Here is a 17,480-nt window from a genome sequence, read left to right on the forward strand (position 1 = left end):
ATTCCGGATGAGAAATACCTGGGGCAAGGTTGGGTTGACAACTGGGATAACCTGCTTCTGCTTCTCAGACAAAATGATGATGTCATCGACAGCCCACTGGTCGTAGTCTTCCCCTGAGAACACAGGCTGCCACCAGCGAAACCGAGTGCAAGGGGTCTTAGCAGCAGCTGGAAGCTCCAGATAGACGAATCTGCATAATAGTAAACGGTTTGAGGCTGGGAAAGGAAAGGCTGTGTTTTCCTTAGATGCTGGTATAACAACATGGGTAGCACAAGAGAAAGATCTGTTTTGTTTGATCTTAATGTTGTAAGAAAGTTTGATCCTTGTCATGTTTATTTCATTTGCACTTGTATCTTTAGGGAAAATGCTTCCATTGTGTTTGATTCACTGGCTGCTGCCTAACTTGTTCATACTTTTAAAAAGAGATAAACAAGTAGGTTAATTGTAGATTATCACATCAACCCAGTGGAAACTATTGCTCAATATGATCAAAATGATCTTGGAACATGCTGATACTTCTTTTGGTCAACAGTGGTCAATCACTTTGTTTTTTATTTTAGTCATTTGTAAAAAAAAAACCCTTTAAACATGTAAGTATGAATACATGTGGTTTCTGTCCACTCGCTCAAAGGAAATGAACTCTTTACATGGTGGGTTAATCATAAATTGTGTTAATGATTTATGAGTTTGTCTATTTTTCCCAACTGTCAACACTTTGAAAACATGTCAACAACAATTCAATCTTGGAAGCTGCAGGTAGAATCTGCAGGTGAGTGGTTACCTGGGCCGGCTGAAGTCTGAGAAGTACATCTCAGCTAGCAAGTGCCACTGGATGCCGCCATTGTTGCTGTACTGAAGAAGGACGCCCTCCTCACGGCTGTCTGGCTTGTTGCATGCAGCACTCTCTCCACCTATCTGGATGTAGAACTGGACAAAGTCCACCCAAGAAGTATCCAGATCCCAGCTCACCAACTGTCTTTTCCCGGCCTTTCCAAAAGACAAAGAAATCGTCATCAATCATTTGGCATTTTGCGGTTTAGATTCAAATTCCCACAATTATTGTAGAACTATGAGGAGTTGGTCCTGTTTCCAGTTAAGATGGAGAAAATGAACAAGTTATACTATTTCCTGTCTCTGTCCTGACTGTGAAAACTGATCCTGGATACATTTCTTTACTTTCTTAATCAGTGCTCTTTATACCCCATTTTGAAACCCTGGAGATTTTTTCATTATACACAAGATTACTTGAAAGTGAAAAAATAAAATTCAATGAAAACACTCTCAACCCTTGCTTTGTCAATTTGCTCCTCACAGAGTAATGGGGAGTGACTTGTGTACTGTGAAATCAGCTGGAGCTGAGTTTGAATATCCGCATATCTTTCTTACTGTTCACAAGCTGTGAGACCTTTCTGAGTTTCAATTTTCCTCAAAGGTCTACTACAGGCAGTAATATCTTCCTCATCTAGTGTTGCTATGATTAGATAAAATAGCATGGGACATGGTGACATGTATGTTAACTAGCACACTATGTGCCTTCCTGAAGGAACATCCTCCCCACAGATAGACCTTGACCCTCTTCTCTGGGAATTAAAGTGAACATAGCAAGACAGAAACTGTTTGACAGAGTTCAGCAATTTCTCAGCCTCTTAGTCTGCCTGTGTCCTCTCATTCTTAAAACTGGGAGGGAATCACTGAAGTAAGCTCTTACAACCACTTAATAGTCTGTTTGTATTTTAAACATTTAAAATTTCCACAAATCCCTTTCTTTACTTGGTATGTCTCCTTGCACGGCAGGGTAATATTTGAGGTATTAAATTTGAATGGACAAGGATAATGTAATTATTCCTGTTGTGTGTAAATGGTTTCAAGCTAAAGAGACTGAAAAGTGATCTGCTTATGAGATTCTTGTACCTGGATGGACTTTAACACAGTGAATTCATGGAATACTCAAAACTGCTTTTGAAGATTTCATAAGAAGTTCAATTGTCAGTTAGGAATGAAAACTGAGTGTAGTGTGTTATGAAAAACACCTCCTACTCTAATCCACTAAATTTATTAGTAAATGTTTTCAGGGTCTAAGAGTGAGACCCTAGGGTTTGAGCCCCACACTAAAAAAGAGAAGACAAAAACAAAGCAACCCCCCCAAAAAAAAACCACTCGTAAGGTTTCAGTTATTAGAAGTCACAGGGGGAAATATTTGGAGCTAATAGAGAATGCTGCTATTGGGTAAGATTAAAGGCTAAGTAAGAGACCCCCAAATAAACTAGGCCTGCCAAATAAAGACAGTTAATTCTGAGGTAAAACCTCATTCTTTGAAACTCTACATTGGAGGAAATCTTATGCATTTCAACAAGCTATACATACTTTTAATTTTTCTTACTGTTGATTTGGAATATGGTGACAACTCAGAGATCCTAGTATTTTTGTATCTCAGGATCACAATAGGAAGAATGACTTTTAGAAGAACCTAGCAGGTTAATTTCAATTCACAAACTCTTGTGAAAAACTTTCAATGCAAAATGAGCCAGAAGGATATAGATATGATAGGAGAATTATAAAAAAATCCAATTATCACAGTTGCAGTGATGGTCTATTGTGGAATTACAGAGCCAAGTGGTTATTCCAAGAGATGACAATACTCGTCTAACAAGAGGTTTGGAAAGGGTGTTTTGTAGGAAATTTTAGGTGGTAGAAAATATCACACAAATGCTTAGTTTGTATTACTAGAGTCTAGTACAAATAGTTTTCTCTTTCCCAGTGGCCTGGAATGAGGAATAGTGTTTCAAAGAAAAAAAGAAAAGAGAATTGGGTGTATGCATGGGTGTATGCAACAGATGCTTTGAGGTTTTTCTCTGATACTATGGTGAATGGATTTATGTATACATGTGTAGACACACATGCACAAATAATAAGTGTGCATGTCTGTGTGCATGTGTACTTCAGGGACAGGCTACACCTCTCCTCTTTCCTGGCCTATAGAAACTACTTTCTATTGAACTGATGGTATTGTGAGATACGGCTCAGAGATTTTCACACTGCAAGGAAGAATAATTCACGGAATAAAAACGAATTCTAGATTAAAACAGTTCACCTCTTTAAGGGTGTAGCTAAAATAAAATATGTCTTAATGGGCAACATTACCAAAATCTAGAATTTTAATAATAAAAACTTTTAAAACTCTTCATAAATCTTCACTTTTGTCTTTCATTAAAGTTTTCTTTAATCAGAATAACACTAGGTATTCCAAACACTTGTTAGAAAAATTATCATTTCTTTAGAATTTTTGTTTTGCAATTTTCTTTAAATTCATTCACTCATTCATTCATTCATTCATTGTGCCAGGTAGAACATGACATGCTATTGAAATCATGAAGTTTCTAGACTATGACAGAGGCACCGGTGAGAACTGAGGGCTGCAGACCAAGCCTTGATCACTTCTTGAGTTGGTGTTGGGCATTGGATTACTTATTAATTCTCCAATCTGTTTGGTCTTATGAGCACTTAATGATACGTAATTGCCCACAGCATGAAATGGAACTCCTATTCCATTGTAGCACTTTATTTAGAGGGGCTCAGTCAGTGGCTGTCTGTCTTCTGACAGCTACTGTGAGGATAAAAATAAAAGCATGATCAACATAAGTATAAATGAGAAAATAATTCTAAGACTAGAGATCAGTACAGTTTTCTCTAGCTCCCAAAAGTTTCATAGATGCAGCAGTCTTACAGCAGGACTGGTAGAAAAGATTCTTTGAATGCAGGTGAGATAGGGTGGGTGGGATTTGAGTAGGGGGTAAGTTGTAGCTCCCGAGCATAGACAGAGAGACTGGCAATACTCAGATGATGAGTTTCCTGACTGTAGCAGATGAATCATGTTTAGAAAAGGAATACAAGTTATGCGAGTAGGGGAAAAGTACCAGAGACCCCCCTGAATATGTATGACAAAGAGAGGGAAAGAAGCAAGTATGTCTTAGAGAAATTAATCTGGAGTAGGGTGCAAATAGATTAAAAACCTTCCTTTGAGTTACTGCATGTTCTCCATTTTAAAATGCGTGTGGGTAGGGACTGCCAAACTACATTCTCCATCTCTCTACTGAACTCATGAGCACATGAGCCTGGCTCTACCAATCAGAGTACTTTTATTTCATGCCTACCAGGACACCGGAGCCTACCAAACTGCAACCTTCCTGCATTTTCCTTTTGAATTACTTACACAACTCTGTGGCTACAGTTCCATTTTCGTGATGATAGCAGACCTGAGAATAGAATCTGCTCTCAAGGGAAAATTTTATTGGTATTTGAGTTATTGGAACTCCATCTAAAATTTCTTTGTATTTTGTTTTAGTTGCATGGGCTGAGTTTCTCTCTTTTGAGGCTTAAGATGGTTTCTACCACTTAGAATTCTAAACAGATCCACATGACAGACACAATAAACAAACAACAAACAAAAAGACCCTGAGATATTTTTACAAAAAAATTATAAAACAAACCTGAATTGAGAGGTTAGGGGGAAAATATTTATTTTTGAAATAATTTTAAGTTAGTTGCATGATATATATCTGGAAATATTCAATGCTGCCATCTTGAAATCTATTCTTATAAAATAGAATTATGAAAGTTAACATTGTTTGTTCTTAATAAGTCTGTTCTTCTTTCTTTTATGCCTGTGTTAGCCCATTTTAAAACTCTCAATATCCCAATACACACATAAGGAAACTGAGTATAAAGAGGTATTACGGTTTTGTAAAGTGAACCAATGAGTGAGTTCTGGAATATGCATACAAACCTAGTTAGTCTCACTCCAGAGACTATCTTGAAGTAGAAGGAATGTGTAACCCAAACATGTTTCAAATTTGGGTGTATGTAAACATGTACATGTACATATATTTGCTGGTGTATTTGAGCACATATTAATGCATATATGCATATAAGAAGCACAAACTTTCGTTTCTGCACAATCACAAACTGCATACCCATGCCTAAACATGTACATTGATTGTTTATCAACTGTATCTCTAAAAATAATTATCAGGAGACTTTCAATGCCAATGAACAGGAAATGTGTTAAATGGAATATATCCCTGATTTCCTATTGTTTTTTGTCTTATTTACTTTGTGATTCTTTTGCTCTGCACCTGCATCAAAACAAAACCTGTGTCTATTTTTGCCCTTGCTTTAAATTAATATATCTTGGATTTCTGCCCAAACAAACTCTGCAACATACCATTCCTATGGTAGATCACTTGCACCTATCTATTTGTTATGTGATATGAAAGAGGACATTTCTAACTGTCTCAGAATTAGTGGCTGCAATTCCTTCTGGAAAGAATTGCCATTAAGCATTCCACATTCTAAAGATAGCTACCAGTAATTAAAAGAGTTCAATATGTTGCTCAGGTTGAAGTCTTGCTCCTCACCCCCAGGTCCCTTTACAAGTATATAAGGAGATAAATCGCAACAGAGAGGGGAAAGAATGTCCTGTCCAGGGTGGATGAGGGAGGAGAAGGAAGTAGTTCCCTTGGTCCTATCTCTAACCAAGCAACATGGCCTGGGTTACCCCAATAGAATCAGTCTGTAATTCTGCCTGGAATCTCGGTTCCTGGTTGTGTCTAACTACTTTGCATGCCTAATCTTGTGCTATCACTGGGAAAGCTTAATACTGCAAGGAAAATTTTTCTGCAGAGTCTATATACCAGAAGCCACCAAAGTGAGCCAGAATAGAACCTGAGATATCTTCTTACCACAGACATCTAGTCAGTTCCCTAAGAAGAGCTCTGCACATCCTCATCCCCACCATTATTCCCCTTCCTCCCATCATATTTCTGAGATTAACGGACTGACAAATTTATTAAGCACTACACAAGTGCTTTCTACATGTCAGTGACCCTTCTATATCATTGACAAATACAAACTCACTTAATCTACCTAATAACCTGAGTGAGGCAGATCCTCTTACTGTCTCCACTTTACAAATGCAATTAAGTCACAAGATTAATGTGCTCCATGTCACAGCACTAAATAGTGGTAGATTTGGATTGAATTCTCTTAACTTCTAAATTATACCACTACTCCTGCTCATCCCTCCCCAGACTCACATCCTCCTAGAGGTAAATCAGAAGAGACCAAGAGCCTACTCCACTCATTGACTCTACAAGAAATGAGCCTGCAAGTGGTAGAGCGCTAGCCTTGAGCTGAAGAGCTGAGGGACAGCGCCCAGGCCCAGAGTTCAGGCCCCATGACTGGACCCCCCCCCCAAAAAAAAAGAAATGAGCCTGGAAGACAAGAAAGCAAAGAGATTTAAATCAGGTACAATATAGATAGGAACTTTAACTAACTTTATAACTAGTGAAAACTGAATTTATAGCAATTGAAAACAATCATAAAATGAGAAACTTGCTCAAGATGTAAGAAGGCACAGAATATGACATAAAAGCAAGGGACGGGGAACAATGAAGCCACTCCATATTTATACTTTTGGGAAACAGTCATATATGAAACTAACATTTTGCCTAAGCTGGCTCCAAGTCACTATTCTCTTGATCTTTGCTTCCCCGGTGCCTAGAATTCTATACAAGCCAAAATGCTGGCTGAAAGTATATATTCTGACCCTTAAAATCTAAACTGAAAAATGAGGCCTCCTAGGTGGAAAGTTCAGTTTATTAAGAAGCCTAAAACAGTCATATATGAAACTAACCCTGTCCTTAACAACACATTGCCAGTTCTGGTCCTACCTTGCTGAAGTATAGAGATGATCCAGAAGAGATGACCCCACATCCTTGTTCTGGTTTTACAATTTCTCCTCCAATAACTTCTTGCCAGTCAGACTCCCAACCATTCTGGTTCTCAAAATCTGACATAATTGTAGAGGGAAGCATAGCGTCTGGATGACATTCAGTGCCTTGGTAGCCCTGGTCACACCTAAGGGAGAGAAGCTCAGTGAGATACTCATCAAATTATCTGGCACACAACGGCCATCCTTCCCAAGACATTTCCCACATCTTACACTTTACCTCAGGTCTTATCCTTTTCACTAGATTTTCCTGCATAGAATAAATGGGGTGTGTGATGTGAGTACTGATGGCTGTCAATTTTTACAATCCTCCACATGGATAGAATGTATGCTTAAAAGATACGATGCTAACACAGTAAAATCTAGACAAAGTACTATTGAAGGCCGTGGGTATGTTTGTATACATGTGAGTGGAGGAGGTAAGACACAGTGGGACTTTCCTATAGCTTTCAAAAAAGTCACATAAAAATGCTTGATTAACCAGTATATAACACATGTGCTGTAGCTTTTCTTTCTGATTAAATTATATCTGCTAAGACTATTTAAGTATGCCAGTGTGTTCTTCTCTCATCTTCATTAGTAGTAAGTATTCTCTCTCCATGTCTACAACCAGGTTCAGGTGAAATAGCACAGAAGACTGTGCAATTGTGCTTGGCACATACTTTAAGACTGTCAGGGGTACAAAAAAGAAACAATAGAAGGCTTCTTAATAAACTGAACTTTCCACCTAGGAGGCCTCATTTTTCAGTTTAGATTTTAAGGGTCAGAATATATACTTTCAGCCAGCATTTTGGCTTGTATAGAATTCTAGGCACCGGGGAAGCAAAGATCAAGAGAATAGTGACTTGGAGCCAGCTTAGGCAAAATGTTAATGAGACCCTCCATCTCATTCAATACGCCAGCCATGGTGATAAGTGCCTATAGTCCTAGCTACAAAGGAGGTGATCAGTGGGAGGATCATGGTCTAGGGTCCATGGTCTAGGCCCCTGGAAGAAAGTATATGTAAGACCACAGCTGAAAAAATAACTAAAAGCAAAAAAGGGCTAAGGATATGGCTTAAGTGGTAGCGCATCTGCCTAGCAAGCACAAGACTTATTTTCTTAATGTAATAGTATTTGTTAACAACTAAAACAAGAAAAGCAGGAGATGCATTTTCTCTTGGCTACTTGATGATGTGTGGATGTACACATTGACTTAAGCTGAAAGGTTGGGAATGGATCACAGTCTCTGGACCACATACCTGCACATGCCATGGTCACATGACCCATGTCCACTGCACATGTTGGGGCACTGCTGCCCAATATAAATGCTGTCTAATGCCCACTCGTCCTGGGCTGTGTAATAGCTCTGACTCCAGCGGAAGCGGGTAGCACTTGACCTAGGAGCAAGAAGAGTAATAAAATCAACAAGTGATGCCACAGAGAGGGCAGAGTTCAGCAGCTGTCAGATAACTTTCTACTAACACCTACTGTTTCCCTTACCTTAGTTTCCTTTTAATCATGGTGCAATTCAACAATTCTCTCAAGAGAGTTAAGAAGAGATATGCCTATACTGGATACACTTGAATCCTAATTCACTTGCAACACCGTAAAATTTTTAGTGGTTGCTCAGATTTGATTAGAAAAAGAAAAGCGAAAAAGAGTATTAAACAATAAAAGGTATGTATGAAGCTGAGCACATCTTCCACAGGTGAAAATGTCAAATGTTTAACCTGAAGTAATACAACTTCTTAGAACGAACACATCAGTATTTATTGGAAGACTTTCAATTAATCTGGATTCAAAATCATAAGTTTTGTTTGAGGGTATTATATTGGTATTAAGGGCAGACTGTTCTATAAGGAGTAAAAACATCTGAATGCCAAGTTCTGCTTATTTCTGAAACACTAACCTACTTGAGTTTCATGGATTTGGCTGGTCATTAAGTACAGATGAAAAGTTAATCAGTCCCTTACATATCAAAAAAGACTTCACTGAAACCATATATAAAGTCTTATAGGAGAAGACTTTTTAGGGCAATGTCAAGAAGGTTTCTTATTTCTGATGACTTTATAATAGTCTTCTAAATTATAGCACTGGCAAAACTAAACTAAACTAAAATTATAGCATATTTTCTTCTGTAAGAATTTTCAGGAAACTGTGATGAGTTGTTTTTGGTCAGTGTTTTTGTTTTTTTGTTTTTTTTTTAATTTAATTTTATTTTATTTGTGAACATACTGTACAGAGGAGTTACAATTACATGGGCAGGATAATGCATACATTTCTTACCAAGCATTGCAGCCTCCTCCTTTGTTTACCCTTCACCTCCCTTCCCAGCCTCCCCCCTCCCCCCCACCCAATCATATCCCCCCCCACACACCGACATTGTAAAGCTGGTTTTGACATGACATTTTGTACTTCTCATTGTTGCAACAGGTTTTTGTTTTTTTTTTTTTTTTTGGGTCCGGTTGTGGGGCCTGAACTCTGGGCCTGGGCACTGTCCCTCAGCTCTTCAGCTCAAGGCTAGCGCTCTACCACTTGAGCCACAGCGCCACTTCCGGCTTTTTTCTTTTTGCTTATGTGGTGCTGAGGAATCGAACCCAGGGCCTCTGGCATGCAAGGCAAGCGCTCTACCACTGAGCCACCTTCCCAGCCCTTTTTTTTTTTTTTAAATTCACAGATTATCATGGGTGCCTTATTCCACTCATTAATCCATCCCTAAGCACACTCACCTCAGATACAGTTGGTTTTAATGACTGTGAATGATGCATTAAAGTCTTCATGTATCCATTTAATATATTGAGTACTCCCTAAGTACACAACAGTTAAAATCCAGAATAAGCTTTTTTTTTTGCTAGGGCGAGGCTGGGGTAGGAGGAGGGGAGAGAAGATTGGTTTTGGGGCTTGAACTCTGGGCTTGGGCACTATCTCTCAGCTCTTCAGCTCAAGGCTACTGCTCTGCTGTTTGAGCCACAGTGCCACTTCTGGTTTTCTAGTGTTGTTTTGGAGATAAGAGTCTCATGGACTTTCCTGTCTGGGCTGGCTTTGAACCGTGATCCTCAGATCTCAGCCTCCTGAGTAGCTAGGATTACAGGCATGAGCCATGGGTGCCTGGCACATTTTCATTCTTGATAGAATAATTGGAAGGCTCTTCAGGTAACCTTCAAGATACAAAGGTTTCCATGCCTATCACCATTTATCATGGGACATACACAATGGGACAGATGCATCTCTATGATAATAGGGGTATGTTTGTAATTAAACAGCATCACAATTTTCATAGCCCCATTAAGAATGATTTTTAGAAACGCCTACTGTGAGCTGGGCAGCTGTAGCTCATGCCCATAATCCTATTTACTCAGGAGGCAAAAAGAAAAGTCCACGAGACTCTTATCTTAACCATCAGAAAACCAGACATTCATACACTGAGGCCAAAGGAGGATATGCATAGGAGTGGTTGACAAAGGCTCAACAGCTATGTGCATATGATCATAAAATAATATTCTATGAAATGAACTCCAAGAAACAGAAACAAGATACATTTTTTAGTTGCCACCGCTGTTTTTGTTTTCTTTTCTTTTGTGTTTGTTTGTTTGTATTTGGAAGGGTAAGGGAGGGCACAGTAAAAGTGAAACAAGAATGAACAACTATAACAGTGGTAGTCACTAGACACTATGAGGAAAAATGAACTGTGTATCTTGTGGGTGGGGATGAGAGGAAAAAACCATGAGAAAGTGACAAAAGGAGAGACATGGTTCAAAAAGAACTGTACTCATCACTCATTACCTGTAATCCCTCTGTTATTAACTCTAAAATAACAATTTTTTAAAAAAGAAAGAAAGAAAACAAGAAGCAGTGCTGTGGTTCAAAGAAATGGACTGCTAGCCTTGAGTAAAAGAGCTCAGGGACTGCCCCACATGCCCTGTGTTCAAGCCCTATTACCAACTAAAACAAAGAAAAAAAAAAGAAAAGCCTACTATGAAAGTAGATACATTATCTTAGCCTAGAACTCTGCAGAACTGAAGTAAATAAAACTGGACTTGAATCATGGCCAAAGCCACAGGTTGACTGTCTCCTCTGGAGATAGTGATAACGTTAAAAAAATTTTATTTTATTGAAAAGATGCTGTACAGAGGGGTTACAGTTACACGAGTAAGGCAGTGAGTACATTACTTGTCGATCATTGTTACCCCTTCCCTTGTTGTTTGTTTTGATAGTTTGTTTATATTGGAACAACAGAAAATTATTTTTTAAAAAGTGTGTGTTTAAAAAAAAGAGTTTTTGAATGAGAAGTACAAGTTGTCATGTCAAAAACGAACTTTACAACTTTGGTGGGGTGGGGGGGGGAGAATGAGGTGAGGGGGAGGGGGGAGGCTGGGAAGGGATGTGAAGGGTAAACAAAGGAGGAGGCTGCAATGCTTGATAAGAAATGTACTCATTATCTTGCCCATGTAATTGTAACCCCTCTGTACAGTATGTTCACAATAAAAAATAAAAATAAAAAAAAGAGTTTTTGAACCCCAAGATAAGGATTCAAGTGTTTTTTCTTTTTTGCGATTTTTTCTAACATTATAAGATGGTTTCTTTGTTGCTATGTATGTCCCTCCCCCACGGTATAACCCTTGTTTTCACTGTATCTGATGTTGGTATAATTTGTGGAGGGGAAAGGAAAAAACAAATTGTTTAAATAGGGATACAGGTGGACCCATTGCAACAATGAGATGTACAAGACATTATGTCTAAAACGAACTTCACAACTTTGGTGGGGGTGGGGGGTGAGGGTGGGGAAGTGGGGAGGAGAGGGGTGGGGGGGAGGATGGGAAGGGATGGGAAGGGGAAACAAAGGAGGAGGCAACAATGCTTGATAAGAAATGTACTCATTACCTTGCCCATGTAATTGTAACCCCTCTGTACAGTATTTTCACAATAATAAAAAAAAGAGTTTATGAGTGCTGAACAGGTCAGGAAATGTCAGACGGATTCTCACTTCCTTGGGTAATGGAGTGAGGAATGACTAGGAGTCAGGGGACAAGGCCTGCGTGAGCCTGGGTTTGCAAGTTACCATTTGTGTGACCCTTAGTGACTGATAAAAGCCTTCACATATTCTAGTTCCTTGCTTCTTAAACAAAGGATTTAGGCAAAATGAATTTCTCCAGTCACCTCCAGCTCTTAAATATTCCTCCGGACTAAGGAGGTACTGTTTTCTTTACCATTACACTACATGCCTTTGCAAAGCCTATCAGATACATTATTTTGAGGTTTTGTTACTTACTTGAAATATTAAAATGGGTTGAGAGGGTACAGAAATCTTAGAATTTCAGTTCACTAATGCTTTCAATAGTCACATGCAAACACATTCTAAATTAATTTTCTAGGTAAAAGAATCCTTAACCTACATCTTGTACATTCAATTTAAAAAATCTCCTTAAGATAATAAAAAGCTTGAAGTGGACTATGTCATTTTAAATGCAACTCACAGTTTAATGTGCTGATGTTAATTAAGAGAAAAATAAAAGAGGGAAAAAGGTTGACTACTGGCTTCATTTTTTAGTAAGAAAAAAAAGTGTGAGCAATACCCCAGCTGGGCACACACAGAAAGACAAGGTGTGATCTCACTGATTTATAACTGCATCATTGCTATATGTCACCCTCAATACAAATAATTTGCCATTTCTCTCTTTTAACTAAGAAATCATAGAAAGATCTCGTACATTTTGGATTGGGCCTGAAAGTCGAACTACTGCTGTGTGGGTCATGAAAGAAAGTTGACTTGTATCTAAAATCTAAACTCTATGGCTTCCCCAAGGCAACAAAAGTTGAGTCTATTTGATTTTTCCCCCTATATAAACTCTAACACTGAAATAAAATGACATCAAGTCATCTCTTGATAGGTAGGTAACTTGAAGACTCAAAGTAAACGAAGGCTGACTAAATTCTATTTTCTACTTTTACAGTTCCTATAATTACATTTACCCAATTATTCTGAAACTTCAGTCATTAGGTGTTGATTTGTTTATGAAGTCAGGGACTGACAGCTGTTTCAGTCTCATTAGGTCCTGTTCTTATGTAAATGTCTTTCATAAGAACAAAATTAATTTTCATTGGGTAACAAATGTTCAGTTCATATATAATATAATTTCTTTGAGCAGGTGTATACATTAGATATTTCTACTCTAAAGTTATCTAGCTAACAGATCTTTGATAATGCAAGGCCCACATTTGCTTTTATGCATTTAATTTATATTTGCATACATTTGAATCAAAACAGTAAAACAAAGATTTGGCTAAAGAGGCACCATTTCTTCAAACTAAACCTCACTCTGATTCCTCAATGGAATGCTATTTGAGAAAGTTTGAACCAAACACAATAAACAAATTACCAAGAACGCTAAGCACAGTAGATGCATTTAGCAGAGCCTTTTCACATTACAGATTAAAAAACAATGACACTTGAAAAAAATGTAGCAATAATGTTTAGTTTAATGTTTCAATGAGAGGAAATGCTAAAAAATAAGTGTTCTACTGAGTTGTTTGTTTCAAAAAATACTTTTCCTTTTTATTAGGGCTTTGAAGGAATTCTGGAAAAGAAGAACCAAATTATTTCATGTGCCATTAACCACATGTAAATATAGTAGCTTTTCCATTTACAAAATAAGGTATTCTATAATAAAACTTTAACTCATTGAGGTACTTTGAATTAAAATTCAAGTTAATTTCCTAATGTTCAATAAGCATGCTTACTACATGAAATGCATTGTGTTGATCCTGCATTTTGAGGGTCAATGTATTTCCTTCATAAGAATTCATGAGAATTAACCTTTCCTGGCTATGTGAAAACCTGCAACTCAGTGATGCTATTCTTTTTAGATAAGAAATCACAGTGCAACATACAATCTGAATGTAGGATAACCTGCAAAGGTTTATTCAGGCAATACTTTTTCAATGCTATCTAAACTACAATAGATAATAATGGTTCATAATGTTTCAGGGAAGGAAAAGCCATCCACAGAATACCCTATCACTAATCACTATTATCCTACTTCCCAGCAGTGAATGAAATCAACAATTTTTAAATGAGAGATGTATTTAATTGTGAAATAATGAAAAAAGAAAACTCTTAGTGGTTCTGTGCCTACAATGACCTGTAGCTCTCATGACCTACACTTCAGTAGTTTAATATTTCAATTAAACTCTTACTAACATATTCTCTTGGAAATGTCACTGAAACAAAATAAAAGTCTTGATTTGATTCCCAGTAGTTGACATAAAAAAGTAGACTGCAAGAGAGAAAAAGAACTTATTGTTTGGTGCATTAATACAGTATGTCAGAAATGGCTCACAGTTGGACATGAAAATCTGCAGAAATTAAATTTCAAGTATTTTATTCCAACTGGTGTATAATGATGTATCCTTAAAAATAATCAAGGAGGTATTCTTATATAATGCAGTAATTCAATCTTCAACTAAAGGTATAAAGGTAACACTGATAGTTATCTACCCAACTGCTGTACAGAGCCCAAGTTTTATATAAAATGTTCTGAGATGGGTTTATTTGAGAATTCTCTACAGAAACAACACTGAATGACAGATATCACAGGAAAAAAACCATAATATTTGTTTCTTTCTATGCTTTTATTTCTGAATAAATCACAGAATCTTAGACTTCCAGAGTTGAGGAACCTTTAAGGTAACTAACTAAATTAAATTTCTTGCCATTGTGGTTAATACATGTCTTCATATTCTAGTCATACTAGTTGAGATAGTAAAAATTAAAAGTGATAGTTGTATCCAAAATGTCATCTCTAGCCGGGGGCTGGTGGCTCACGCCTGTAGTCCTAGCTACTCAGGAGGCTAAGATCTGAGGATCATGATTCAAAGCCAGCCCATGCAGGAAACTCTGTGAGACTCTTATCTCCAAAAAACTACCAGAAAACCGGAAGTGGCACTGTAGCTCAAGTGGTAGAGAACTAGCCTTGAGGTGAAGAGCTGAGGGACAGCAACCAGGCCCAGAGTTCTAGCCCCACGACCGCCAAAAAACAAAAAACAAACAAACAAAAAGAAAAAAGATAACCCCCAAAACAAAAAACAAAAAAACCCAACAAAACTTCCCATGCTGCTTGATTGGAAGGATCAACATCGTGAAAATGGCAATACTGCCAAAGTCTCTCTACAAATTCAATGCAATACCCATCAATATCATTCTTCAAGGAAATAGAAGAGACATACAAAAATTCATATGGAACAATAAAAGACTCCGAATAGCAAAATCAATCCTCAACAGAAAGAACTGTGCTGGAGGAATATCAATACTAAATTTATCAATACTAAATTTCAAACTCTACTACAAAGCCATAGTAATCAAAACAGCTTGGTACTGGCACAAGAACAGACCTCAGGACCAATGGAATAGAACTGAAAACCCAGAAATGAACCCACAGACCTATAGCCATCTAATCTTCGATAAGGGAGCCAAAAAATAGAATGGAAGAAAGACAGCCTCTTCAGTAAATGGTGCTGGCAAAATTGGTCAATCACCTGTAGAAAACTAAAGCTAGATCCTTACATATCACCCTGCACCAGAATCAACTCCAAAGGGATCAAAGACCTCAGAGTCAAAGCAGAAGCCCTGAAAACATTACAGGACGGAATAGGAGAAACCCTAAGTCTCCTTGGCACAGGTTGAAATTTTCTTTTTTTTTACTTTACTTTTTTTTTTTTGGGGGGGGGGTCCAGTTGTGGGGCCTGAACTCTGGGCCTGGGCGCTGTCCCTCAGCTCTTCAGCTCAAGGCTAGCGCTCTTCTACTTGAGCCACAGCGCCACTTCCGGCTTTTTTCTTTTTGCTTATCTGGTGCTAAGGAATTGAACCCAGGGCCTCATGCATGAAAGGCAAGCGCTCTACCACCGAGCCACCTTCCCAGCCCATGAAATTTTCTTAATAGAGACCCAGAAACACAACAAATGAAAGAAAGGTTGTACAAATGGGATTTTATGAAGCTGCAGAGCTTATGCATGGCAAAGGACATAGCTAGCTAGTAAGATCAATAGAAAGCCGGTGGATTAGAAGATCTTCACTAGCCATGCAATGGAAAAGGGTCTCATATCTAAAATATAGCTGGAACTCAAAAAATTAAATCCCCCAACAACAAATCCTCAAAGAAACAACTGCCCAATAAATAAGTGGGCTAAAGACTTACAGAGAAACTTCTCTGAAGAGGAAAGAAGGATAACTAATCGACACATGAAGAAATGCTCAACCTCTCTAGCCATAAAAGAAATGCAAATCAAGACAACATTGAGATACCACCTCACCCCAGTTAGAATGGCTATAATCAAGAACTCTAATAACAACAGATGCTGGAGAGGATATGGACAGAAGGGAACCCTATCACTTTGGAAAGTAGTATGTGGGTTCCTCAAAAGACTGCACATAGAGCTCCCCTATGACCCAGCAATCTCACTTTTGGGCACTTACCCAAATGATCACAAACAAGACCATACTAAAGCTACTAGCACAACTATGTTTATTGCAGCATTATTTACCATAGCTAAGATCTGGAACCAACCCAGATGCCCCTCAGTAGATGAATGGATCAAGAAAATGTGGTATATATACACAATGGAATTCTATGCCTCCATCAGAAAGAATGATATTGCCCAGACTTGGAAAAAAATATATTAAGTGAAGTTAGCCAGGCCCAAAGAAACATAGGTCCTGTGGTTTCCCTTATTTGCAATAACTAGTATGTATCTGAGACAAGCAGAAAAGATAATATGATAAGATGATGTTAAGCGAAATGAACCCCAAAATAAGGGCTCAAATGGTTTTTCTTTCTTGCTATTGTTTCTAACATATTTATAAGATGATTTTTTTGTTGTTTGTATGTCCCTCCCCAATGATATAACCCCTGTTTTCACTGTATCTGATGTTGGTATAATTTGGAGAGGGGAAGGGATAAAACAGATTGCTTAAATAGGGATACAGGTGGACTCATTGCAACAGCGAGATGTACAAGACCTTATGTCAAAAATCGAACTTTATAACTTTGCTGGGTGGGGAGGGATGGGAGGGGATGGAGACAAAGGAGGAGGCAACAATGCTTGATAAGAAATGTACTCATTACCTTGCTCAGGTAATTGTAACCCCTCTGTACGGTATTTTCACATAAAAAAATAAACAAAACCACCAATAAAAAACCCCCCAAATGTCATTTCTTACCAGGTTTTCTGGGGAAGAAGTACTATGACTCTCCTCCACTGTGTGAACTCACTTGCATGGTAAATACTTGCTGATGTAAATTCCTGACAACTCGGCATACTTGGAAGGCATTCCTGAAAGAGAGGCAGGCAAAAAAAAAAATCAAACTCAACTTCTATTTTTTCCCCAAAGTAGATACTTTTACTTACTTACCACAAGTGAAAAAGCCCTTAGGGAATCTAATGTCATGGTCTTAACTATTGGTAGCATAGATGGAATCCACGTTTTTTTTTCCTTTTGTGAAGTAAAATATTTTGGAAACAATTATAAATGTAATGACATAAGAGAATTAAATATTTCCCCATTCTTACATCTATAAACAGAAATAAATTAGAAATATTTTTGTGGAAATACAGGATTTGATTTCAAAGCTTTACCCATTCTAGGCAACCATACCTCTAGCCCTATTAGCTCTGACCATTTTTGAGATAGAATTTTGCTTTTTGCCTAGGTTGGTTTG

General features: G+C 37.9%; 1 protein-coding gene across 2 annotated transcripts in view; it reads right to left on the bottom strand.

Moving 5' to 3' along the window:
- Reln (reelin) overlaps positions 1-17,480 on the bottom strand; it is a 452,156-nt gene that overhangs the window by 102,109 nt on the left and 332,567 nt on the right. For both annotated transcript variants that reach the window (XM_042684785.1, XM_042684786.1), the window contains exons 22-26: positions 16,982-17,094; positions 8,028-8,165; positions 6,729-6,915; positions 782-987; positions 19-190 (exon numbers count right to left, since the gene is read on the bottom strand). In XM_042684785.1, the coding sequence (XP_042540719.1) occupies positions 19-190; positions 782-987; positions 6,729-6,915; positions 8,028-8,165; positions 16,982-17,094 (816 nt within the window). The remainder of the gene's footprint in view (positions 1-18; positions 191-781; positions 988-6,728; positions 6,916-8,027; positions 8,166-16,981; positions 17,095-17,480) is intronic.

The sequence above is a fragment of the Dipodomys spectabilis genome, unplaced genomic scaffold (assembly GCF_019054845.1).
Source record: "Dipodomys spectabilis isolate Male_0828 unplaced genomic scaffold, ASM1905484v1 ptg000089l, whole genome shotgun sequence".
Lineage (NCBI taxonomy): Eukaryota > Metazoa > Chordata > Mammalia > Rodentia > Heteromyidae > Dipodomys > Dipodomys spectabilis.